This window comes from Cyphellophora europaea (genome assembly GCF_000365145.1).
Source record: "Cyphellophora europaea CBS 101466 unplaced genomic scaffold supercont1.13, whole genome shotgun sequence".
NCBI classification, from domain to species: domain Eukaryota; kingdom Fungi; phylum Ascomycota; class Eurotiomycetes; order Chaetothyriales; family Cyphellophoraceae; genus Cyphellophora; species Cyphellophora europaea.
In genome coordinates, this window is record NW_008481801.1 from 422,431 (window position 1) to 441,440 (window position 19,010).

Sequence of the window (19,010 nt, forward strand, 5' to 3'; positions counted from 1 at the left end):
TATCAATTTCACCTACATACGGATGTTTGGCATCAGTCCACCATGCCAATATAACGCATCGGGCCCCCACTGTCAGGCTCCATCAGCGGTCAACCGGCTATTGCTGCGGGTTGATACAGAAAGATCCGTCTTCACGGATGTGAACCACGACCCATGGCTGGGGCTGTCCAGAAACTTGAATCAGCTGGCCAACTTGGGGCTCGTAAGCCGGAGCCTGGCCTTGCCAAGGCTGAGCTACATAAGCGCCTCCGGCAGCAGCAGGATAGCTGGAGTACGGCGGCGGAGCTGCTGGCCCTGGCATTGACGTTTGATGTGACTGATTCTGAGGGTGATTCTGGAACCGCATTTGAGAAGGATTGAAAGTCTGACCGCCTTCGAAACACACCGGGCCGTTGTACCGCGAGTAATCAAAAGGCGCCCCTTCTGCGGCCAAAGGTCCAGTCTGGGGGTTAGAAGACTGGGCTGGCGCGTTCTGGGCGGGGTACTTGCTGTAGTCGCTGCAAAATTCAGTCAGTAAATGAGAGTGCGGCACGTCCTGGTGGGACCTACTAGTATGGTAGGGTCATGTTGGGCCTTGGCTCCAAAGATGCTTCCGCAGAGGAGGTTGAGTGTCTGACTTAGAGCCAAGGAAGGTGTAGCAGTATCCCAATCGTGCAGTATCTTGGTCCGGTAGGAGTATCGATGTTCAACATGCACTTCGAGGTTTTCAATAGAAGCGTGTGATATGGAGCACAAATGCAAAGCATGAACTCAACCTCTGACTGTTATATACATGTAGAGAAAAGGCGTACACCTCAATCTTAGGGCCAGGCGTTGCAAGTGACGCCCGAGCGAGCGCGCTTCTGAGCCGGACTCTCGCCTGGACCGTCGCTTGGAAACTAGGAAAGATGCCCCAGAATGATTGCGGCTCGCGCCTTTGTTAGCGGAATGGTCTGGAGTAGTAACGTGATGCCATCAGGCGTGTCAGACCGAGCCGCGGACCCGATTGGTAGATTACTAGGAGCAACACTACAGGGACACCAAGTACTCGGCATGTCATGTCTATAGTAAGGAGGTCAAGAAGGGTGGAGGATACTGTTAGGGGTGCAGCCTTACCGCCAAGGCCACCCAGCCTCGCGCTGTGCCCCGCCGCGCCGCCTCATCCACCAACGTCAGATGCGACACCACGGCAGGCCGCAGTCGAACCGTTGTTGACGTGTTCACGTCGACACCTACGAGACCTACGAGACCTTCTTGATTCGCTCAACGCCCTACCCGTCGACGCTGCTCTGAGCAGCCACCGTCACCATGCTGCTTATTTCCTTCGAGAACACACTCCTGCAATCCATCCTCACAGAGCGCCTGCTCGCGAACCCTCCGCTGCCTCCGAGCTCGATTGATCAGATCGCTTCCGACTTTGATGGGGTGACATTCCATATCTCGACCCCTCAGTCAAAGACCCAGATCCTGGTCTCGTTGTCCGTCAAGTGCTACCGAGAGCTCGTCACATATGGTGCAGAGGAAGTGCTACAGCGGGAGTATGGCGCCTACATCACTCAGCCCGAGGCTGGCTACGACTTCAGCATCCTGATCGATCTCGAGAACCTTCCTCCGTCTCAGGAGGAGAGGGAAGAGCTGGTACGCCGGGTCGCCCTTCTTAAGCGCAATGTCATGGCTGCCCCCTTTGAGAAGGCGTTTGAGGAGTTTGACCAGTTGTCTGAAGAGGCTGCGAAGTATACCTCCGAGTCTGCGCCTCAGGGTGTGGCAGAAGGTGGTGAGGTCAAAGCGATCCACTACCGTGAGGAAGAGGCCTTTTACATCAAGGCATCTCACGATCGCGTGACTGTCATCTTCAGCACTCTGTTCAAGGACGAAGTCGACAGGATCTTTGGCAAGGTCTTCCTCCAGGAGTTCGTGGATGCGCGACGAAGAGCTATCCAGAATGCACCACAAGTGCTCTTCCGGTCAGATCCGCCGCTCGAGTTGCAAGGGATGCGCGGTATAGGCAATACTGGCGAGAAGGGTGAAATGGGATTTATCACTTTCGTCTTGTTCCCACGCCACCTGAAGAAGTCTCGGCGGGCCGAGAACATCAGCCACATCCAGACGTTTAGAGACTACTTCCATTATCATATCAAAGCCAGCAAAGCCTACATTCACAGCCGAATGCGGCGGCGGACTGCTGACTTCCTGCAAGGTATGATACCACTGCCTCGAGTTCAACAAGATCGTATGCTAATGGTCGAACAGTCCTCAACAGAGCCCGTCCAGAGAATGAAGAGCGCGAGCGTAAGACTGCCAGTGGCCGCACATTCAGGGTGCAAGGATAGACAACGTCCCCGCAACCGGAGATGGTGTGCACTAAACACCCAACCTGCAATTGTGATGTCTTGGGAGTCGTCCTGCGACTACTCTTGCAGGGCCCAGCTCTGGACATAGCAGTGCTGCTCGTCTACGAGCCAACCGGCTGCAAAGTGTTGTATTAGCCATGATGAGTAAAGTCATAGATACGAAAAGAGCGACATCCGCCAGTAACTTGATGCGTACAAACCGTTAAACGTTACATGACAGGCGGGCGCCTGCAGAGCTGGATGGCCAACATGGTGTCCCCTGAGTGATCTTTCAGGGTAAATACTTCCTCAAACCTTGACAGTAACATTTCTAATGCTGCACCTGGCATTTACCCGGCATATAGGCGAGCTTTCCACTCTTGGCAACTCACCATTTGCCATTGACGTGTATATGAACTACATTCTCCGATTGTCCCATGCTATGGACATCTTGACTCTGGAAAGACCATCTAAGTCCTGCATTGTCCAAGCTTCCACCTTACATCCAACAAACGTCTCGCAAATATGGCCAAAGAAATCCGCTGGGGAATTCTAGGTCAGTCCTTTCGCACTGTTCCCCCACCACTAACCACCCCGCGTCCCCACAAAGCCCTAATAGACCTTGCTCTGACCACCATCCCACAGCGACTGGCGGCATCGCCAAGACCTTCACTCGTGACCTTCTCGTCGACCCAACCACTCGCGATGTCCAGGATGTCAAGCACACCGTCACCGCGGCGGCCTCGTCCAGCAGTGCCTCCCGCGCCCAGGACTTCTTGAAGGAGGTCGGCGCCCCATCATCCGCCAAAGCCTACGGAAGCTACGACGAACTAGTCAAAGACTCCAACGTCGACATCATCTACGTCGCCACCCCGCACTCGCACCACTACCAGAACGTGATGCTCTGCCTCAACGCCGGCAAGAACGTCCTCTGCGAGAAAGCATTCACCGTCAATGCGGCTCAAGCGCGCAAACTCGTCGACCTGGCCAAGGAGAAAGGTCTGTTCCTCATGGAAGCCGTCTGGACGCGATACTTTCCCTTGAGCATCTACGTGCGCGACCTGATCAGCAGCGGCAAGCTGGGCAATGTCACACGGTGCTTCGCCGACCTGGCCCTCAGTTCAGATCCGGAGAAGACGTTCGCCGATGGGAAGCACCGCATGGTCAACCCGGACCTGGCTGGCGGGCCCTTGTTGGATTTGGGTGTCTATGCGCTGAATTGGGTGATGCAGTGTCTGTACCACACGCAAGATCCCAAAACCCGGCAGAGGCCAGGCGTGCTGGCGAGCGTGAAGCGCTACGAGCCGACGGGGTGCGATGAGATGTGCACCATGCTGCTCACGTTCCCGCGGAAGGAGGGCGGGGATGCTCATGGCGTGGCAACGACGAGTATTAGGGCTGCTAGTGCGCCTGGTGGGAATAATGATACGCCGGCGGTGAGGGTGCAGGGTGATAAGGGAGAGATACAAGTCTACCCCATGATATACAGGCCACTCAAGACTAAGCTCATTCTCACTGATGGGACGGTAGAGGAGAAGCACTGGCCTCAGCCTGGCCCGGGGAAGGGCAGTGGTTGGAAGAATGGGTTTGGAGACGGATGGAATAGTGAAGGAGAAGGTCATGGCATGTTCTGGGAAGCGGACGACGCCGCCAGGGCGTTGGTCTCGGGCAGGAAAGAAGGCAGCTTTCTCGGCTGGGACGAGTCTGTGCTGATCATGGAGGTAAGTGCCCTTGTCTATCCTGCATTCTGATAGCTTCGGTTCGCTAACTTTGCGCAGATCATGGATGAGGTACGCAAGGCAGGCGATCTCAAGTACCCAGAGAAGATTGAGACGCTGGACTACCCAGTCGATCTTTAAGAGATATGAACTACTGATGAGTAGATGTGAGGTCAAGTGAAGTCAAGCTCAGATGACGAAGCGTCTCTGTGCTTTGGGAATCATGAGCTTCACTTTCACCAGCTTATCTAGATCAGACAAAGATATAGCCTTCCCAACACTCCCAGTTCCCCCCATCCCACGCACCCCGATGCCAAAAGCGTCCAACTCGAAACTCGAGCATGTCTTCCACCACTCCCTCATGCATCTCTCCTCTCCGCCGCTCCTCCACCGACCCCGTCTACTCCTCCCCTCACCTCCACCTCGTCCGCAACACCAGCCCAGCCGCAGCAAGCGACACAACCAACACGGCCACCGAAACCGACATCTCCACCATCACCACCGCCAACGCAGCCCGCTTCCACCACTCCTCCCTGCAAGCGCGCAGCTACACCTCGCCCGACCTCCGCCCCAGCCCCATCTCCTCGCGCGTTCGCTCCTACGAACGACAGACCCACGAGCCACGCCGCCCGGCCTTCGAGCCGCTCTGGGGGCCATCCTGCACGTTCAGCGAGGCGCAGCTGCTGGAGTTTCGGGAGCGGGGACAGGCGATCAATGCGAAGGTTAGGAGGCTGAAGAGAGTGTTGGGTGGGGAGAGGTTTGGGAGGGGGGATGTGGGTGGGGCCTTTGAGGTGAGTTTTTTCTTTGCTTATGAGGCTTGTGACGGCCTGGGGGAGGCCTGCGAGACATTCTGGTGTGCTGTGTCTCGTGTTTGCTGGCGTGGGTTGTGGTGTGTGAGACTGGTGTCAGTCCGGCTTTGCGATATGGAGGCACCTTTGTCTTTGAGTTTCCTTTGTTCGCCCCATAATGTGTTTGAGCGCAAGGTAAGGGTCGAGGTGGGTTTGCTCTGGAGCATTGTCCGTGAGTGATACCAGCTTGGGTGACGGTGATTTGCTACGCCTTTGTGGTGCAGTGTGCTGCGGTCTCCAAAGGCGGTAGAAGACAGTGACATTGAGAGAGACAAATTTGGGTTGCGCCAGGGGCAGGTCATCGGAATGAGTACCTCAAAAAGCCAGATGCTGCTTGATGGGTGAAAGCATCTGCAGCAGCATCAGAGACACTCTCGTCAGCACAGTTACCAACACCATCACATCCTCGCCCAACAACAACACCCGCATGCGGGTCGATCCAGCTGACCTCCGCCCCCAGATATTCCGACAATCCGTCCACCTGTCGTCCAGCAAGCACCCAATGTGCTACGTCGAAGACATCTATCACGCCCGCTGCGGCCACTGGGCGACCCAGCCGCGTGTCTATCACCAATGCTCGCGTGTCAGCAAGGACCTCACGCCTGCCCAGAACAACACCGTCATCGGCCGCACCTGCTACAACAAAAAGACTTGCGGGAGTCGCGAGGAAGACAGCATCTGCCAAAAATGCGTCAATGCCGAGCGGGAGAAGTTGAAAAGGCCTGGTACGTGCATGAGCGTGTTTGAGGAAGGAGGCAAGGTGAAGATCTTGAAAAGTCGCGAGTTCGAGGCTAGAATGGAGCAGGGGAAGAAGCGGAGGAGTGGTGAGGCTGGAGAACGTAGGGAGAAGTGCCCCAGCGGATTCTTTAGTTGGGGGATAAAGTGAGGGACCATGTCGATTATCCATGGTTGAGCACATTTGAGCACCCGTTCGACGCGACTAGCCTTTGATCATGTTTTGCTTGGTTGACGACTACTGACTCCATGATCAGTAGAGGAGGTTTTCGCGTGTGGCGAGTGCGGCCGGCGAAAGAAGTATGGGTCGTTCTTGTCGCTACGGTCTGTCATGACTGAGCCGATTGCGCAACCGGACTTCAGTCGTCTTCCAACCGTCTTTGAGCTGGAGATTGAGTCTGAGGAAGGAGTTACCGAGTTGGGGAGGCACGCTGATGGAAACAGTTTCTGGAAAGTGCAGGAAAACGACCCGCGACGACAAGCACTTTTGAGCGTGTTTCTGCGTGGGCGGAGAGGCTTGGTCGAACTTTGAGAAGAGGTCAGAAGTGAAGGGCTGTCGATCTGGCCGGTGTAATGGAGAAAATCGAAGCATGAGCAGTCTGAGGACCTACCTGGAAGGTCTAGACCGAGCTGTAGCATTTCTGCGTTGAATTAGCAGGTCAACATTCAACACTCATGATAGAATGTCTTTTCCTCTGTTCGCAACCCCATCACAGAGTAGGATTTAAGACAGTGCCTTCCCGCAGAATTTCAACAACGTATTATATCGAGCCTGGAAGAAAGGACCCGGAAGGTCAAGCGTGTCAGTCAGATCATACGTCTCTTGAATCACTTTGCTGACAAGGACACTGCAGAATCGAGCAGCGTCAATGGAGCTATTATCGATAACGATACGCTAATGACGACATCGATTTCAACAGCGACATGGCGACAGTCACGCTGCGGCTGGAAGCGAGCTTCAGCGCATCTATAAGTGACACTGGATTGCGCAAGATGTTCTCAATATGAAGCGAAATTGCACGAGCGCAGATGCGCCACAAGGACGCGTACCTGACGATCGGTTCAAAGTCCGTGGCGTCGGCGGGCAGTCGCAGCTGCCTGCCCATCGGAGGAATGCGTCATTGGGAACCACATTGCTCCACATCTGGGGTGAAGGACGCTTGCCAGTTTCATCTCGAAGCTGCCACATACACCTGAGGCAACATTGCTTTCAGTAGTATCATTATTTGATGCAAAGAGTGATTAGCAAAGCACAAGTGGCAACGGTACTTTGACTACAAGCAGCACAAACCTTTGTGTTGTTCCATGATTTTGCCGAAGAGTCACGAGGTAACGAGGCTGACTTTCCACAAGCTTCTCTCCACATTAGCGGGCTTGGCAGTGGCAGGGCAGGCGCCCGCCTCCCTCCGACTTACTTAAACCTCTCTTACTCACCACTCTCCATCCTTCCTCCTCATCCACTACCACTCTCTCGATCACGCATAACCTCAAGCGTCTGATCATTCCATCCCTTAACACTGTCTTACACTCTTACTAGACGACCGTAATCATGCAGATCTTCGTCAAGACCCGTGAGTCATTCCCCGCATCTGCTTATCGCCACCTGATAACAGATCACTAACATGCTGCAGTTACCGGCAAGACCATCACCCTTGAGGTCGAGTCCAGCGATACCATCGACAATGTCAAGAGCAAGATTCAGGACAAGGAAGGCATTCCTCCTGACCAGCAGCGTCTTATCTTCGCCGGCAAGCAACTCGAAGATGGTCGCACCTTGAGCGATTACAACATTCAGAAGGAGTCTACTCTCCACTTGGTGCTCCGTCTCCGCGGTGGCATGCAGATCTTTGTTAAGACCCTCACTGGAAAGACCATCACCCTGGAGGTCGAGTCCAGCGACACCATCGACAATGTCAAGTCCAAGATTCAAGATAAGGAGGGCATTCCTCCCGACCAGCAGCGCCTGATCTTTGCTGGAAAGCAACTTGAGGATGGCCGTACCCTGTCTGACTACAACATTCAGAAGGAGTCCACCCTCCACCTTGTCCTCCGTCTTCGTGGCGGTATGCAAATCTTCGTCAAGACTCTCACCGGCAAGACCATCACTCTCGAGGTCGAATCATCAGACACCATCGACAATGTCAAGTCCAAGATTCAGGATAAAGAGGGTATCCCACCCGACCAGCAGCGATTGATCTTTGCTGGTAAGCAGCTCGAGGATGGCCGTACTCTCTCAGACTACAACATTCAGAAGGAGTCGACTCTGCACCTTGTCCTCAGATTGCGTGGTGGTATGCAGATCTTCGTTAAGACTCTGACTGGAAAGACCATTACTCTTGAAGTTGAATCATCCGACACCATTGATAATGTGAAGTCCAAGATCCAAGACAAGGAGGGTATTCCTCCTGACCAGCAACGCTTGATCTTTGCTGGTAAGCAGCTTGAGGATGGTCGTACGCTCTCGGATTACAACATCCAGAAGGAGAGCACTTTGCACTTGGTGCTGCGCCTGCGTGGTGGTCAGTAAGCACAGACTGACATCAGCAATGATTTCACGACACGGAATGGGCGCGGGAAATAGGAACTCATGATCTTCGACATTAGCATAGCTTGAGGGCTTCGGCAGGAAATGCCAAGCGAATAGGGTAGACAATCAAACTACTTCTGCATCCTCACCTCTGCTCTTCTTCTTTTGCGTTTGCGTGACGCTCGAATCCTGCCTGTAAATCATGTCAAATTACTCACGTGGCGAGCAAGACGTTTTCTGGCTGATTCTGTGTCCATTTGGTCGCCACCCGAATACATCTGTCTTGAAGAGCGCGTGCCTGCGCCGCCCAGCCGACGCATCCTGACCCCTCCGACTGTTTGCACTGGCAAACATCAGGGCTTCTTGCGCTTTAATGATGCATGGAAATTATGCCTGATTACTTCTTCCATGTGGCTATCGAAGTGTGCTCTAACCCAGACCTGACCGTAAAACAAGCAGAACCGCCGAACCTATCCTATTTCTTCAAGTCGTTGAGACCGTTCACGAACCGCAGCCCACGAACGACTCGGGATCATCACTTGGACAGAAAACGTGAATTTCACACGCAGCAGGCCCAAAACATACGTGGTGCAGCCGAAGAGCCTGCTTCCAACAGAATACCTCATAATCCGTCTATCCGCCCCTCTGCTGCGGATGACCACCGTTTCGACACAGTCTACGTGGACAGCGTGGATATGACAGGCGCAAGCAAAGACCTAACAACAGAAGACCCCGATGGAAAATCGGAAGATCTCTTGAACCGCGGGATCGGATCGAATATCTCAACCTCGTACCTCAAAGGCCGCTTCTCGCACACCTCATATGATGACAGCACCGCCGCTTCCTGGGGAATCGTTCATCTGTACCGCGATGCGGCTCCTACGCCATCTCTCGCCGTCTCATCCTCTCGTCCCTACCAGTCCTCAGATCTTTGGTCAAACACACCGCAGCTTGGACAAGCGAAAACACCACATCCCCCACCAACGGACGCCGAATGTACAACTCTTTGTATTCTGGCCGTGCCTAGCTACATGACACCCTCAGACTTCCTCGCCTTTGTTGGTCCCGGTACCCGCGAAGCCGTCTCGCACTTCCGCATGCTGCGAACGCAGCGCCAGAACCGCTATATGGTTCTCATGAAATTTCGCGAAGGCAAGATTGCAAGAAAATGGCAAGCAGAATGGAACGGCAAGGTGTGGAATGCCATGGAGCCGGAGACATGCCATGTAGTATTCTTGAAGAGCGTTGAATTGGTGGCGACAACTTCTACAACTATGAAGAGCCATGTAACTGGTACCGAGAGTTCCTATCCAGAAGTGGCAGGCGACCCATTCATGCCATCCAGCGCCACATCCTCAACACGACCATTGGCACCGCCTACACCCTCACTCGTCGAACTCCCGACCTGCCCCGTCTGCCTGGAACGCATGGATGAAACTACGGGTCTCCTCACCATACCGTGCCAGCATGTCTTCCACTGCACCTGTCTTCAGAAATGGTCTGGAGGCGGTTGCCCCGTCTGCCGATACACTCACGATGACTTCTCTTCACGCAGCGGCTTCGGTAAGAAGACCAAGAAAACCAAGAAGCTAGGTAAGGACGGTAGTTGGGAAGAATACGAAGTTGATGACGGCGTTCTGGAGTGTGAGACCTGTCATGAAGATGGCGGGAGCTTGTGGCAGTGTCTGATATGCGGAAAGGTGGGATGCGGACGGTATGAGGGCAAGCACGCGTTCACACATTACGAGGAAAGTGGACATCTGTTTGCCATGGACCTGGCGAGCAAGCGTGTATGGGACTATGCTGGGGATGGCTATGTCCACCGTATCATGGTCGAAGAGCGAAGCGCGGATAAGGACGGTGTCGAAGTAGGTGTGCGCGAGGTTACTGATTCCGAGTATGGCGATAGCCTGCCTGGGAAGGGTGACCCAAGCGCCGATATCGAGAATTTGGCCCTTGAGTACACGCATCTCCTGACCAGTCAGCTCGACTCGCAGCGAGTTTACTTTGAGGAAATCGTGGAGCGAGCCGTCGACAAAGCGACTGAAGCTTCCAAGAAGGCGGAGCATGCCGAAGCGGAAGCCAGAGGTGCCACCGACCGCTTGCGCAAGTTAGAGGCGGACAACGACTTTGTTACAAAAGGCAAGGTGCCGGAGCTCGAGAAGGAGCGTGATCGTTGGCAAGCCAAGGCGCGCAAGCTGGAGGATATGGCCAAGGACATCAACTCTAAGTATCTCGAGGAGAAAGCTGCAGTCAAAGGCTTGATGTCACGGATACAACATCTTGAGTCTACGGAACTTGCAGGCCTCAGAAACCAAATCCAGAGCTTACAAGAGGATAATGCGACCAAGGATCTCCTGATGGAGGGCTTGAGAGAGGAGCATCGCGATGCGATGGTGCAGGTGAGCGCCGAGCGGCAGCTCCGGGAGATGGTTGAAAGAGGCGAAATCGAAGTGGGCGAGCTCGAGGGCGCTGAGGTGTCGGTGGGCAAGCGGCCATTGACAGCGCGAGAGCGCCTGCAGGAGCGCATCCAGACGGAGCGCCAGGTTCGGAGCGGCAAGAAAGGCATCGCCAAAGCAGCTGACGAGAAGCCGAAGAGCAAGCAGCAATCTCAGGCTGCTGAGGTCCCCAGTTCAGAGCGCGGGCTCAGCGCAACCGACTCGTTGTTGGACACATTACTAGCATCCAGCAGCGACGGCGAGGTTCTCACCCGTGGCGATGCTTACGACAACGATCGGGCCCGGGGGCTGCTCGCGGAAATGCGGCAGAAGATGCTTGATCTAGGCCTGTTGAAACTTCCCCCGACCACAGACAAGGCTGACCATCGGGCTGTCGATGAAGGTGGGGCGGCAGGGGAGAAGCAAAAGCAAACCAGCGGTGAAGATGTCGGTCTGCAGGACCTGCACGAGGCTGGCCTTGGCGCGTCCTCCGCTGCGCCGGGCGGAGACGGTGCTGGTAGGCGTAAGGGAAGGAAAGGCAAGGGACGGCGCTGATTCGATCCACTTTCCGTGGGTCGGGTACTTACTCTGTACGGAGTACTGATGCTGATGCAATTTTGGAGGGCTCACGCGACCTGCAAACATGCGTGTGTCAGGATTTTTTTCTCTTTGCATAAGGATATGCATTGGGGGAAGGGATTTGGTTGGGTGCATAGCGTGGGGTAGTATGGCAAGGCCCGTTGCAAGGCATGGCATGGCAATCTGCATAGCGGCATGTATCCTGCACAATGTGCATATGATCTTCGGACGCCTCCTGTACACCTCTTGCCTACACGCACTCGGCTCGGGATGTGAGTAATACAACTTTTGCACCGGAGGTCCAGACATGCGGACTTACAGTACAACATGCAGCATGCAGCACGCGCCGTGTATGCGGGCACCGCCGAGAGGGATCTGCGCTTTCCCTTCCCCAGTCTTCACAGACGGGGCTTCGGACGGCGGAGATGCCAAGACTTCCGCTGCCATGCACAATGCACGGGAATGGAGTACGCTGATCTGCATGCATACATAGATGCACAGGAGACAGAGAGATGCGGAGGAGGAGACCCCTACTTGAGTCGGCTGCTGGTCTGGTCGTTTGGGCGGATATGGAGACAGCCGAGACTGTAGCACAGAAGCAAAAGCACTGGAATATTTCCGTGGATGTTCAGCAGTGGGCATTGAGCATCGGCGGAGGAAAAGGAACAGGTCTGGGCATAGCATATAAAGCATGAAGCATGGTGTGGCATGGTACTGTATGGTGTTGGTTTTGTCGTCGGCAGACATCGTGGATTAACGAAAGGATATTCATGCGTACTCTGTCAGAGTTCCCATGCCGCTCGCGACAGCCAAATTTTTGGTTGCGTAGTGGTACAATCTATTGTAGTGTTTTGTACATACTCACACCTCGCCTTCTGATGATAGCAGTTCACTGGCAGTAATATAAGCCAGGCTTGCGTTCGCTCAAGTATACAGCACCGCCAATTTATTGCTCTCAAGTCGATAGCGGCGGCAACTTCTGCGCCGCAAAGAAGTAGTTCCCATAGCTTTCACTGCCCTGCACGACCTTCCAGCCTAGCGCCGGCACATAAATGACTCCCCTTGTAGTGAATGATCCCCATCGATGCGCCCCAGGACCGCCAACGGCGGCGCTTTCGGTCTGCTTTTCGAACCAGCCTCGCAGCTCATCTGGATTGATGTACTGATTCCAGTCGTGTGTGCCGGCTGGCACGACGCCGACAAGCGGCGCCTCGGCTACCAGCTTAGTGGTGATGTACGATACGGGCGAGCGCGCGATCGTACTACCCACCAGCCAGCCGCCGGGTTTGAGGTGCTCTGCGGCATTCTGAAGAAAAGCGGCAGGGGAAGAAATGTGCTCGATGACCTCGAAGAGGGTAATGACGTCGAAGGTCTGTCTGTTGCCGTTTTTGTCTTCAGGTATATTTTCAAGAGCGGTATTGAGGTAGGTGAGCTTCGGTGGCTGGATAGCAGGGTCGCGGCGCTGGTGGGCTTGTGCAACGGCTACACAAGCAGGTGTTGGGTCGATGGCAAGGACCGACGAGGTGCCAGGGTGGCGGGCGCAGGCGGATGCAAAGATGCCGCCGCCGCATCCGACATCAAGATATGTCCGCTGCTGATTTGCCGTATGGTCTTGCGTGAAGAGAGATTGGAGGAAGTCGAAGCGGAGCGGGTTCATAAGATGGAGGAGTCGTGAAGGGCCGTGGGGATCCCACCAGCTTGAGGCTAGGCGGGAAAAGTGGTCGACTTCGCTCGAGGAGACGGACGAGGTTGAAATGGGGGATGCAGATGCAGCATCAGGTCCATGACGGGCTCGGGAGGAGGTGCTGAAGCATTTGCTTGCAGCCTCCCGAGAATTGGTCAGTGTTTGTGTCTTGTCATGTGGCAGGGCTATTGCACTGTCACGGACTGTGGTATGTACGAGGCGGGATTTCTGCAACGGCAGGCGTATCGTGGAAGCACAGATGCGGAAAGGTATTCGAGACAGCGTAAAGCTTACCGCATCATTGCGAGGAGGAACTGCTTGGCCCAGAGTGCGCCTTACCGAAGCCCTGAACTTCGTAGACATGCTTATGCCCACCTCAGGTCGACGCGGGCTCGGCCATGATGTGATGGTAGCTCCGAGAGGGATCCGAGTCAACCGTCACAGCCCCTTTGGAAAAGCCGAGGCGGTGGCAATGATTCCGCGCCAGTCGAGAGACGCTCGCGAATTTGCCTCAGGCTGACCTTGATGAGGCTTGTGTGGTGAACAGCGGAGCGCAGTCGTGGGCAGAGGGAGAAAGTGGCAAGAGCACCGAGGCACCGACCCCGGAACGGCCCCGAGAGATCTTGGCCGCCAAGAGCCAAGAGCCAAGAGCCGAGGCGGTGGCAAAACCAATCACGGCGGCCTCCTTCCTGCGAGGTGAAGTTTTTGACAACCGCTGCATTCCTTTCTTTTGCCTGCTCGAGTGGTCTGAGCTGAGGCTGACCCGACTACCGTTGCGCATCTCCGTCCATAACGAAAATTGTGCTCGCCCGACATCCGATCAGCGATGCTTGGCTTGCTTAGCCCAATAACACTATGACCAATGGTTGTACTCCCGCTCCGCCCAGCTGGGGTGATATGAGCCCAATGCATCAGCGTGGCGCTCTCGGAAGCTTGGCAGACTGGGTTGTGACACAAAGAAGTCTCGGAAGAGTCTTGTATCAGGTGGGGAAACGTCGACATAACGTGCATTGAAAGCCGTTGCTATCTTTCCTTGACCCTCGTGACCAGGCTATATAGGACCCCCGCATCCCTCTCTCCTGTGTCTGAAGTGTCAATCAAGCAGTAGTCATTGTGCCGTTCTGAGATGCTGACACAAGACCTCTTTGTATATTATTCACTCATTTAGGAACGACAGACTTAACACCACGACATTTATCTCACTACTTTCACCCTGGCACCGCATACCAGCACCTGTACCCAAAATGGGTAAGCCTCAGAGAGAAGAGCAAAACTACACCAAACAACCATTTCTACTGTCAACCGACGACATTCTCCAGCACCTCCAAACCAACACAGATTCAGGCCTCACGTCAGCTCAGGTCAAGCAATACCAAGAGAAATATGGAACCAACAAGCTTGATGGAGATGGAGGCATACCTTGGTATGCCTTGCTCATGAAGCAGATTGCTAATGCCATGATCCTGGTATTGCTTCTCGCCATGGCCTTAGCTTTTGGAGTCGAGGACTACATTGAGGGCTCTGTCATTACCGCAATCATTGTAGCCAATGTTCTCATTGGTTTCTGGCAAGAATTCAAAGCCGAGAAAAAGATGGATGCCCTCCGATCGCTCTCATCTCCATCGGCCGCTGTGGTGCGAGATGGCAATGAAATCACTATTCCCTCAGCCGAGGTTGTGCCTGGTGATATAGTCTCCATCAAAGTCGGCGACACTGTGCCAGCAGACCTTCGTATGTTCGACGTCATGAACCTGGAGTGTGATGAAGCCATCTTGACCGGGGAAGCTCTCCCAGTGGCCAAAGAGGTCGAAGCCCTGGACAAAGAAGAACTCGGCCTTGGAGATCGACTGAATATTGCGTACTCTTCCTCGGCAGTCACAAAAGGCCGCGGACGAGGAGTTGTCGTTTACACTGGTATGTCGACGGCTATCGGAGGGATCGCCGCCTCTATGCAGAAGACGCGTCGCAAGCCCAACCGATCTATGTCCCGCAAGAAGTACGGAACAATGCAGCCTATCAAAGGCGGCGCTCTACGCACCTGGGACGGCGTTGGCAAATTTCTCGGACTGACCTCAGGCACTCCTTTGCAAATCAAGCTGAGCAAGCTAGCCTACACGTTGTTCGGATGTGCTCTCCTGCTGGCCATCATCGTGTTTGGTGTGAACAGATTCAATGTAACAAATGAAGTGGCTATTTACGCCATCTCTACTGGGATCGCAATCATCCCAGAGGCTCTTATCGCCGTCCTAACGATTACATTTGTCGTCGGTATGACCGCCATGCGCAAACGAGCGGTCGTTGTTCGACAGCTAAGCGCCTTGGAAGCACTAGGGGGCGTCACAAACATCTGCTCCGACAAGACAGGCACCCTTACCCAAGGAAAAATGGTCACTCGCAAGGCTTGGATCCCTGGAACCGGAATTTACAGCGTTGAGAAGTCCAACAATGCTTCTGATCCTACGGAGGGCACCGTTGTCTTTGGCACCGCCCCGAAGTCCAGAAAAGAAGTGGACGCTGCGAAAGCTGCCCGCGAAGAGGAGCTAGATGCCAAGCGCAGTGTTGCGGCCATTTCATTCGACGTACCAAAGGAGAAGCTCGACAAAGCTGCCGACAAAGGAGACGAGACCCCGGAAGACACTGAGAAACCCATTGCGGAAGATCCCGAAGTCACAGCCGAGCTACAGGCTTTCCTCGAAGGCGCTGCCCTCTGCAACTTGGCTACGGTTCGTCTGGTCATGGAAGAGAACCAGCAGCGTTGGAAGACAGCCGGCGACCCCACCGAAATCGCCTTGCAAGTATTCGCCACTCGATTCAACTACGGCAAGCCCGAATTGGAGGGCAGCGTGGGCTGGAAGCAAGCTATGGAATACCCGTTCGACAGCACAATCAAGCGTATGACTGTCGTATACAACCGACCGGGTCTTGACGAGTCCGTAATCTACACCAAAGGCGCCGTTGAGCGAGTTATCGACCTGTGCACCTCGTCTGGTGTGGGCGAGCACAATCAGCCCATGACTCCGGAATTGAAAGAGGGCATTCTCGAACAAATGACCCTCCTTGCCGAGCAAGGCCTACGTGTACTCGCCGTGGCACGCAAATTCACCAAGGCAAACATTGCCGAACATGACGACACTCCGCGCAGTGAGGTCGAACAAGACCTTTGCTTGCTCGGTCTGGCTGGGCTCTACGATCCGCCACGGCTCGAGACGAAGGCTGCTGTGCAAGCTTGCGCAACTGCAGGCATAGAGGTCACAATGCTTACAGGCGACCATCCTTCCACGGCGACTGCCATTGCGAAGGAAGTTGGCATCATTCCAAAGAACTTTGGAACCCTTTCTCCTGACGTTGCAGCGTCGATCGTCAAGACAGCTATGGAGTTTGACAAGATGACGGACGAGGAAATTGACGCCATGCCTACCTTGCCATTGGTAGTTGCCCGATGTGCTCCAGAGACCAAAGTGCGTATGATCGAAGCCTTGCACCGGCGACGGAGGTTCTGTGCCATGACTGGTGACGGCGTGAACGATTCTCCTTCTCTGAAGCTAGCTGACGTGGGCATTGCTATGGGACTCAACGGCAGCGACGTCGCCAAGTCTGCTTCCGATATCGTCTTGACGGATGACAACTTTGCCTCTATCGTAAACGCAGTTGAAGAAGGCCGCCGCATGTTCGACAACATCCAGCGTTTCATTTTACACCTTCTCACCTCCAATGTCGGCGAAGTTATCCTCCTCATCTGTGGTCTTGGCTTCCAGGACGACAACGGTTACTCTGTCTTTCCATTATCACCCTTACAGATTCTCTGGATCAACATGCTTACGTCGTCCTTCCCTGCGTTCGGCCTCGGCCGGGAAAAGGCAGCGCCAGATGTCATGGAGCGCCCACCGCACGACAACCGCAAAGGCGTCTTCACGTGGGAACTTATCACCGATATGCTCGTCTACGGCACGATCCAAGGCACGTGCTGCCTCATGACGTTTGTGCTGATCGTCTACGGACCGGGTCCCGATGGCCTAGGCGAGAACTGCAACAAGAGCGACAACGCGACCTGCGACGTTGTGTTCCGAGCCCGTGCCGCCGTATTTGCGGAATTGACATGGCTGATCCTGGTCTCGGCATGGGAGCTTAAAGCCATGCGTCGGAGCATGTTCCGCATCAACCCGCACGACACGCACCCGTTTCCCGTCTTCAAGGACCTGTGGGCCAACCAATTCCTGTTCTGGTCGGTGGTCATCGCCGGAGCCTCGGTTTTCCTGGCCATCTACATCCCTGGTCTTAGCAACGCGGCGCTCAAACACAAGGGCATCACGTGGGAGTGGATCCCCTGCGTGGTGTGCCTGTTCATCTTCGTCGCGGGGATGGAATGCTGGAAATGGATCAAGCGATCTTTCCACCTGTTTGAAGCGGAAGAGACGGAGGGCATGAAGGCAAAGCGCCGTGCAGGTGGCAGCCGTTTGGGTCTGAGACAGGGCTTCTTTACTATGGCCAGGAGTTTTACCAAGTCGAGGAGCGAGGAGAAGAGTGTGAGGAGCTTAAGCGGGGTGACGGCGGCGGAGAAGGGTCCCGAGTCGGGCTTGAGGGAGAAGAATGGAAGTGGGAGTGATGATAGCAGGGGAGAAGTTAGAGCTATGCCGCCTGTGAGGGAGGAGGTATGAACCGTGGCGGTGAAGGCACCCGGCCTCTTACTCTTTTGCGACAGATAGCTGGACTGCGGAGAGGTTCAGATTAATGACTTGACGATTTGTGCTATTGCCCCTTGCTTTCGTACTTTCCTCAACAAATTCTGGAATGTTGCCTCTTTCGTTGATCACACACTTCGAGCGTGTTCACAACCTTGGTGGCTGGTGTTGCCGCGCGCCACCGTATCTCCGTTAACAGAGTGACTTGAGGAGTACCAATTCTGCACACCGCTGCAGCCCGACAAGGCAACAACCATGCCTTCAATCAGGGCACTGACTGTTTCCACGGCTGCACGGACGATTTCCCTGCTAGTTGAAGAGGCTCACAGATTCTCCAGCCACGTTGCACGAAAGGGGGATACCTTCTGTCTACCCTGATACGAAGCTGTACAGTGAATGGCACGAAGACCACGAGGATCTAACGCGAAACGCAAGCCGAAGGGGGAATCTCAATCACCATTACGACTGCCTCCAGCTGCTATACTTGGCTGACCGTTGTGCCCGCAGCACGTGGCATGTATCATGTGGCGGGCCGCGCTACTCAGGGCGGGTAGTCCTCCAGCAATTCGAGGGCGCTGCGGGTCAAGCTCGCTACTCAAGCTCGCTACGCAGTCTGCCCGGTGCGGACCAAAACATGCGTCGGCAGAACGCTTCGCATCCTCGAACACAGCTTCACAGATAGTGACAGGAGTTGCCCCTGCGGGCTTGCGAGGTTTCAGAGGCGCATGAGAACGTGCATGCCGCGCCGAAACTAAAGAAGATGATCACAAATTGCAGAGGTTGGTTACCAATGACGTCCAGTCGCCTCGTACTGCCAGCAGGCCGTTGTTGCTGATCGGTGACCTACCAAAGGAAGCGAACTCTAGCCCGCCCCCGCGCTTAGGCGGCGGAGCGTGCAGCGCCTGAAACACGCTAAGTTGAGGCCTGCCAGGTCGCTATCTCGCGGCTGCGGCACCGGGGCAAGCTCCCCCGAAGGGATGGCGAGCTCCTCGCTACGGAGTACCAGCTTCTGACGACATCGCTTCTGACCGGCCGGGCTGTGGCGCGTGTGGACAAACGCAATGATTACTCCTACCACTTGCTATCAAACGCGTGTTATCGACCTAAGGGCCCGGGCTGAACGTATTCAGGTGTTTCTTCCTGCTTACAAAATCTTGAGCACGTTCCCGCCGCATTGATAGTAAGGCTGAGAACGTACAGGTGTCCTGGCCATGGTCGCCCGGTCCGTTTACAGGAGCGCTTGCAATCCAAGATTCCACATAGGGAAGGACTCAGCCTGAACCACAGTACGAACCGACGAACGGCTGATGGACACGCGAGGGGCGGAGTCGATACCAAGCACACGCTACTGGCTGTCGCTCCGACGGCTGCTTCCTTTCCCATTCAACCCGGATGCAGTAGTTGTTGTGTCCTGGTGAACCCCAGATGATAACGACACGGCGTGCATATCACCCAACTTCGACCCCTGCATATAAGCGGCGCGGCATCACTGC

At 54.9% G+C, this 19,010-nt stretch overlaps 6 protein-coding genes across 6 annotated transcripts; 5 read left to right on the forward strand and 1 right to left on the reverse strand.

Annotated features, from left to right (window-relative positions):
• Positions 1 to 1,287: 1,287 nt before the first annotated feature.
• On the forward strand, positions 1,288 to 2,309 carry HMPREF1541_10610 (uncharacterized protein; the record flags this gene model as incomplete). The annotated part of the gene is made up of 2 exons (XM_008715280.1): positions 1,288 to 2,176; positions 2,230 to 2,309. 2 exons carry the CDS (start codon positions 1,288 to 1,290, stop codon positions 2,307 to 2,309), a joined length of 969 nt encoding a protein of 322 aa, XP_008713502.1.
• A 525-nt stretch (positions 2,310 to 2,834) lies between these two features.
• On the forward strand, positions 2,835 to 4,168 carry HMPREF1541_10611 (uncharacterized protein; the record flags this gene model as incomplete). The annotated part of the gene is made up of 3 exons (XM_008715281.1): positions 2,835 to 2,865; positions 2,955 to 4,030; positions 4,088 to 4,168. The coding sequence occupies 3 exons, from the start codon at positions 2,835 to 2,837 to the stop codon at positions 4,166 to 4,168; spliced, it is 1,188 nt and encodes a 395-aa protein (XP_008713503.1).
• A 2,991-nt stretch (positions 4,169 to 7,159) lies between these two features.
• On the forward strand, positions 7,160 to 8,137 carry HMPREF1541_10612 (polyubiquitin; the record flags this gene model as incomplete). The annotated part of the gene is made up of 2 exons (XM_008715282.1): positions 7,160 to 7,181; positions 7,242 to 8,137. 2 exons carry the CDS (start codon positions 7,160 to 7,162, stop codon positions 8,135 to 8,137), a joined length of 918 nt encoding a protein of 305 aa, XP_008713504.1.
• A 389-nt stretch (positions 8,138 to 8,526) lies between these two features.
• HMPREF1541_10613 (uncharacterized protein) lies at positions 8,527 to 11,130 on the forward strand (the record flags this gene model as incomplete). Its single annotated transcript, XM_008715283.1, has 1 exon — positions 8,527 to 11,130. One exon carries the CDS (start codon positions 8,527 to 8,529, stop codon positions 11,128 to 11,130), a length of 2,604 nt encoding a protein of 867 aa, XP_008713505.1.
• A 979-nt stretch (positions 11,131 to 12,109) lies between these two features.
• Positions 12,110 to 13,140, reverse strand: HMPREF1541_10614 (3-demethylubiquinone-9 3-O-methyltransferase; the record flags this gene model as incomplete). The annotated part of the gene is made up of 2 exons (XM_008715284.1): positions 12,110 to 13,031; positions 13,133 to 13,140. The coding sequence occupies 2 exons, from the start codon at positions 13,138 to 13,140 to the stop codon at positions 12,110 to 12,112; spliced, it is 930 nt and encodes a 309-aa protein (XP_008713506.1).
• Positions 13,141 to 14,082: 942 nt separating this feature from the next.
• On the forward strand, positions 14,083 to 17,493 carry HMPREF1541_10615 (potassium/sodium efflux P-type ATPase, fungal-type; the record flags this gene model as incomplete). The annotated part of the gene is made up of 1 exon (XM_008715285.1): positions 14,083 to 17,493. One exon carries the CDS (start codon positions 14,083 to 14,085, stop codon positions 17,491 to 17,493), a length of 3,411 nt encoding a protein of 1,136 aa, XP_008713507.1.
• Between the last annotated feature and the right edge of the window lie 1,517 nt (positions 17,494 to 19,010).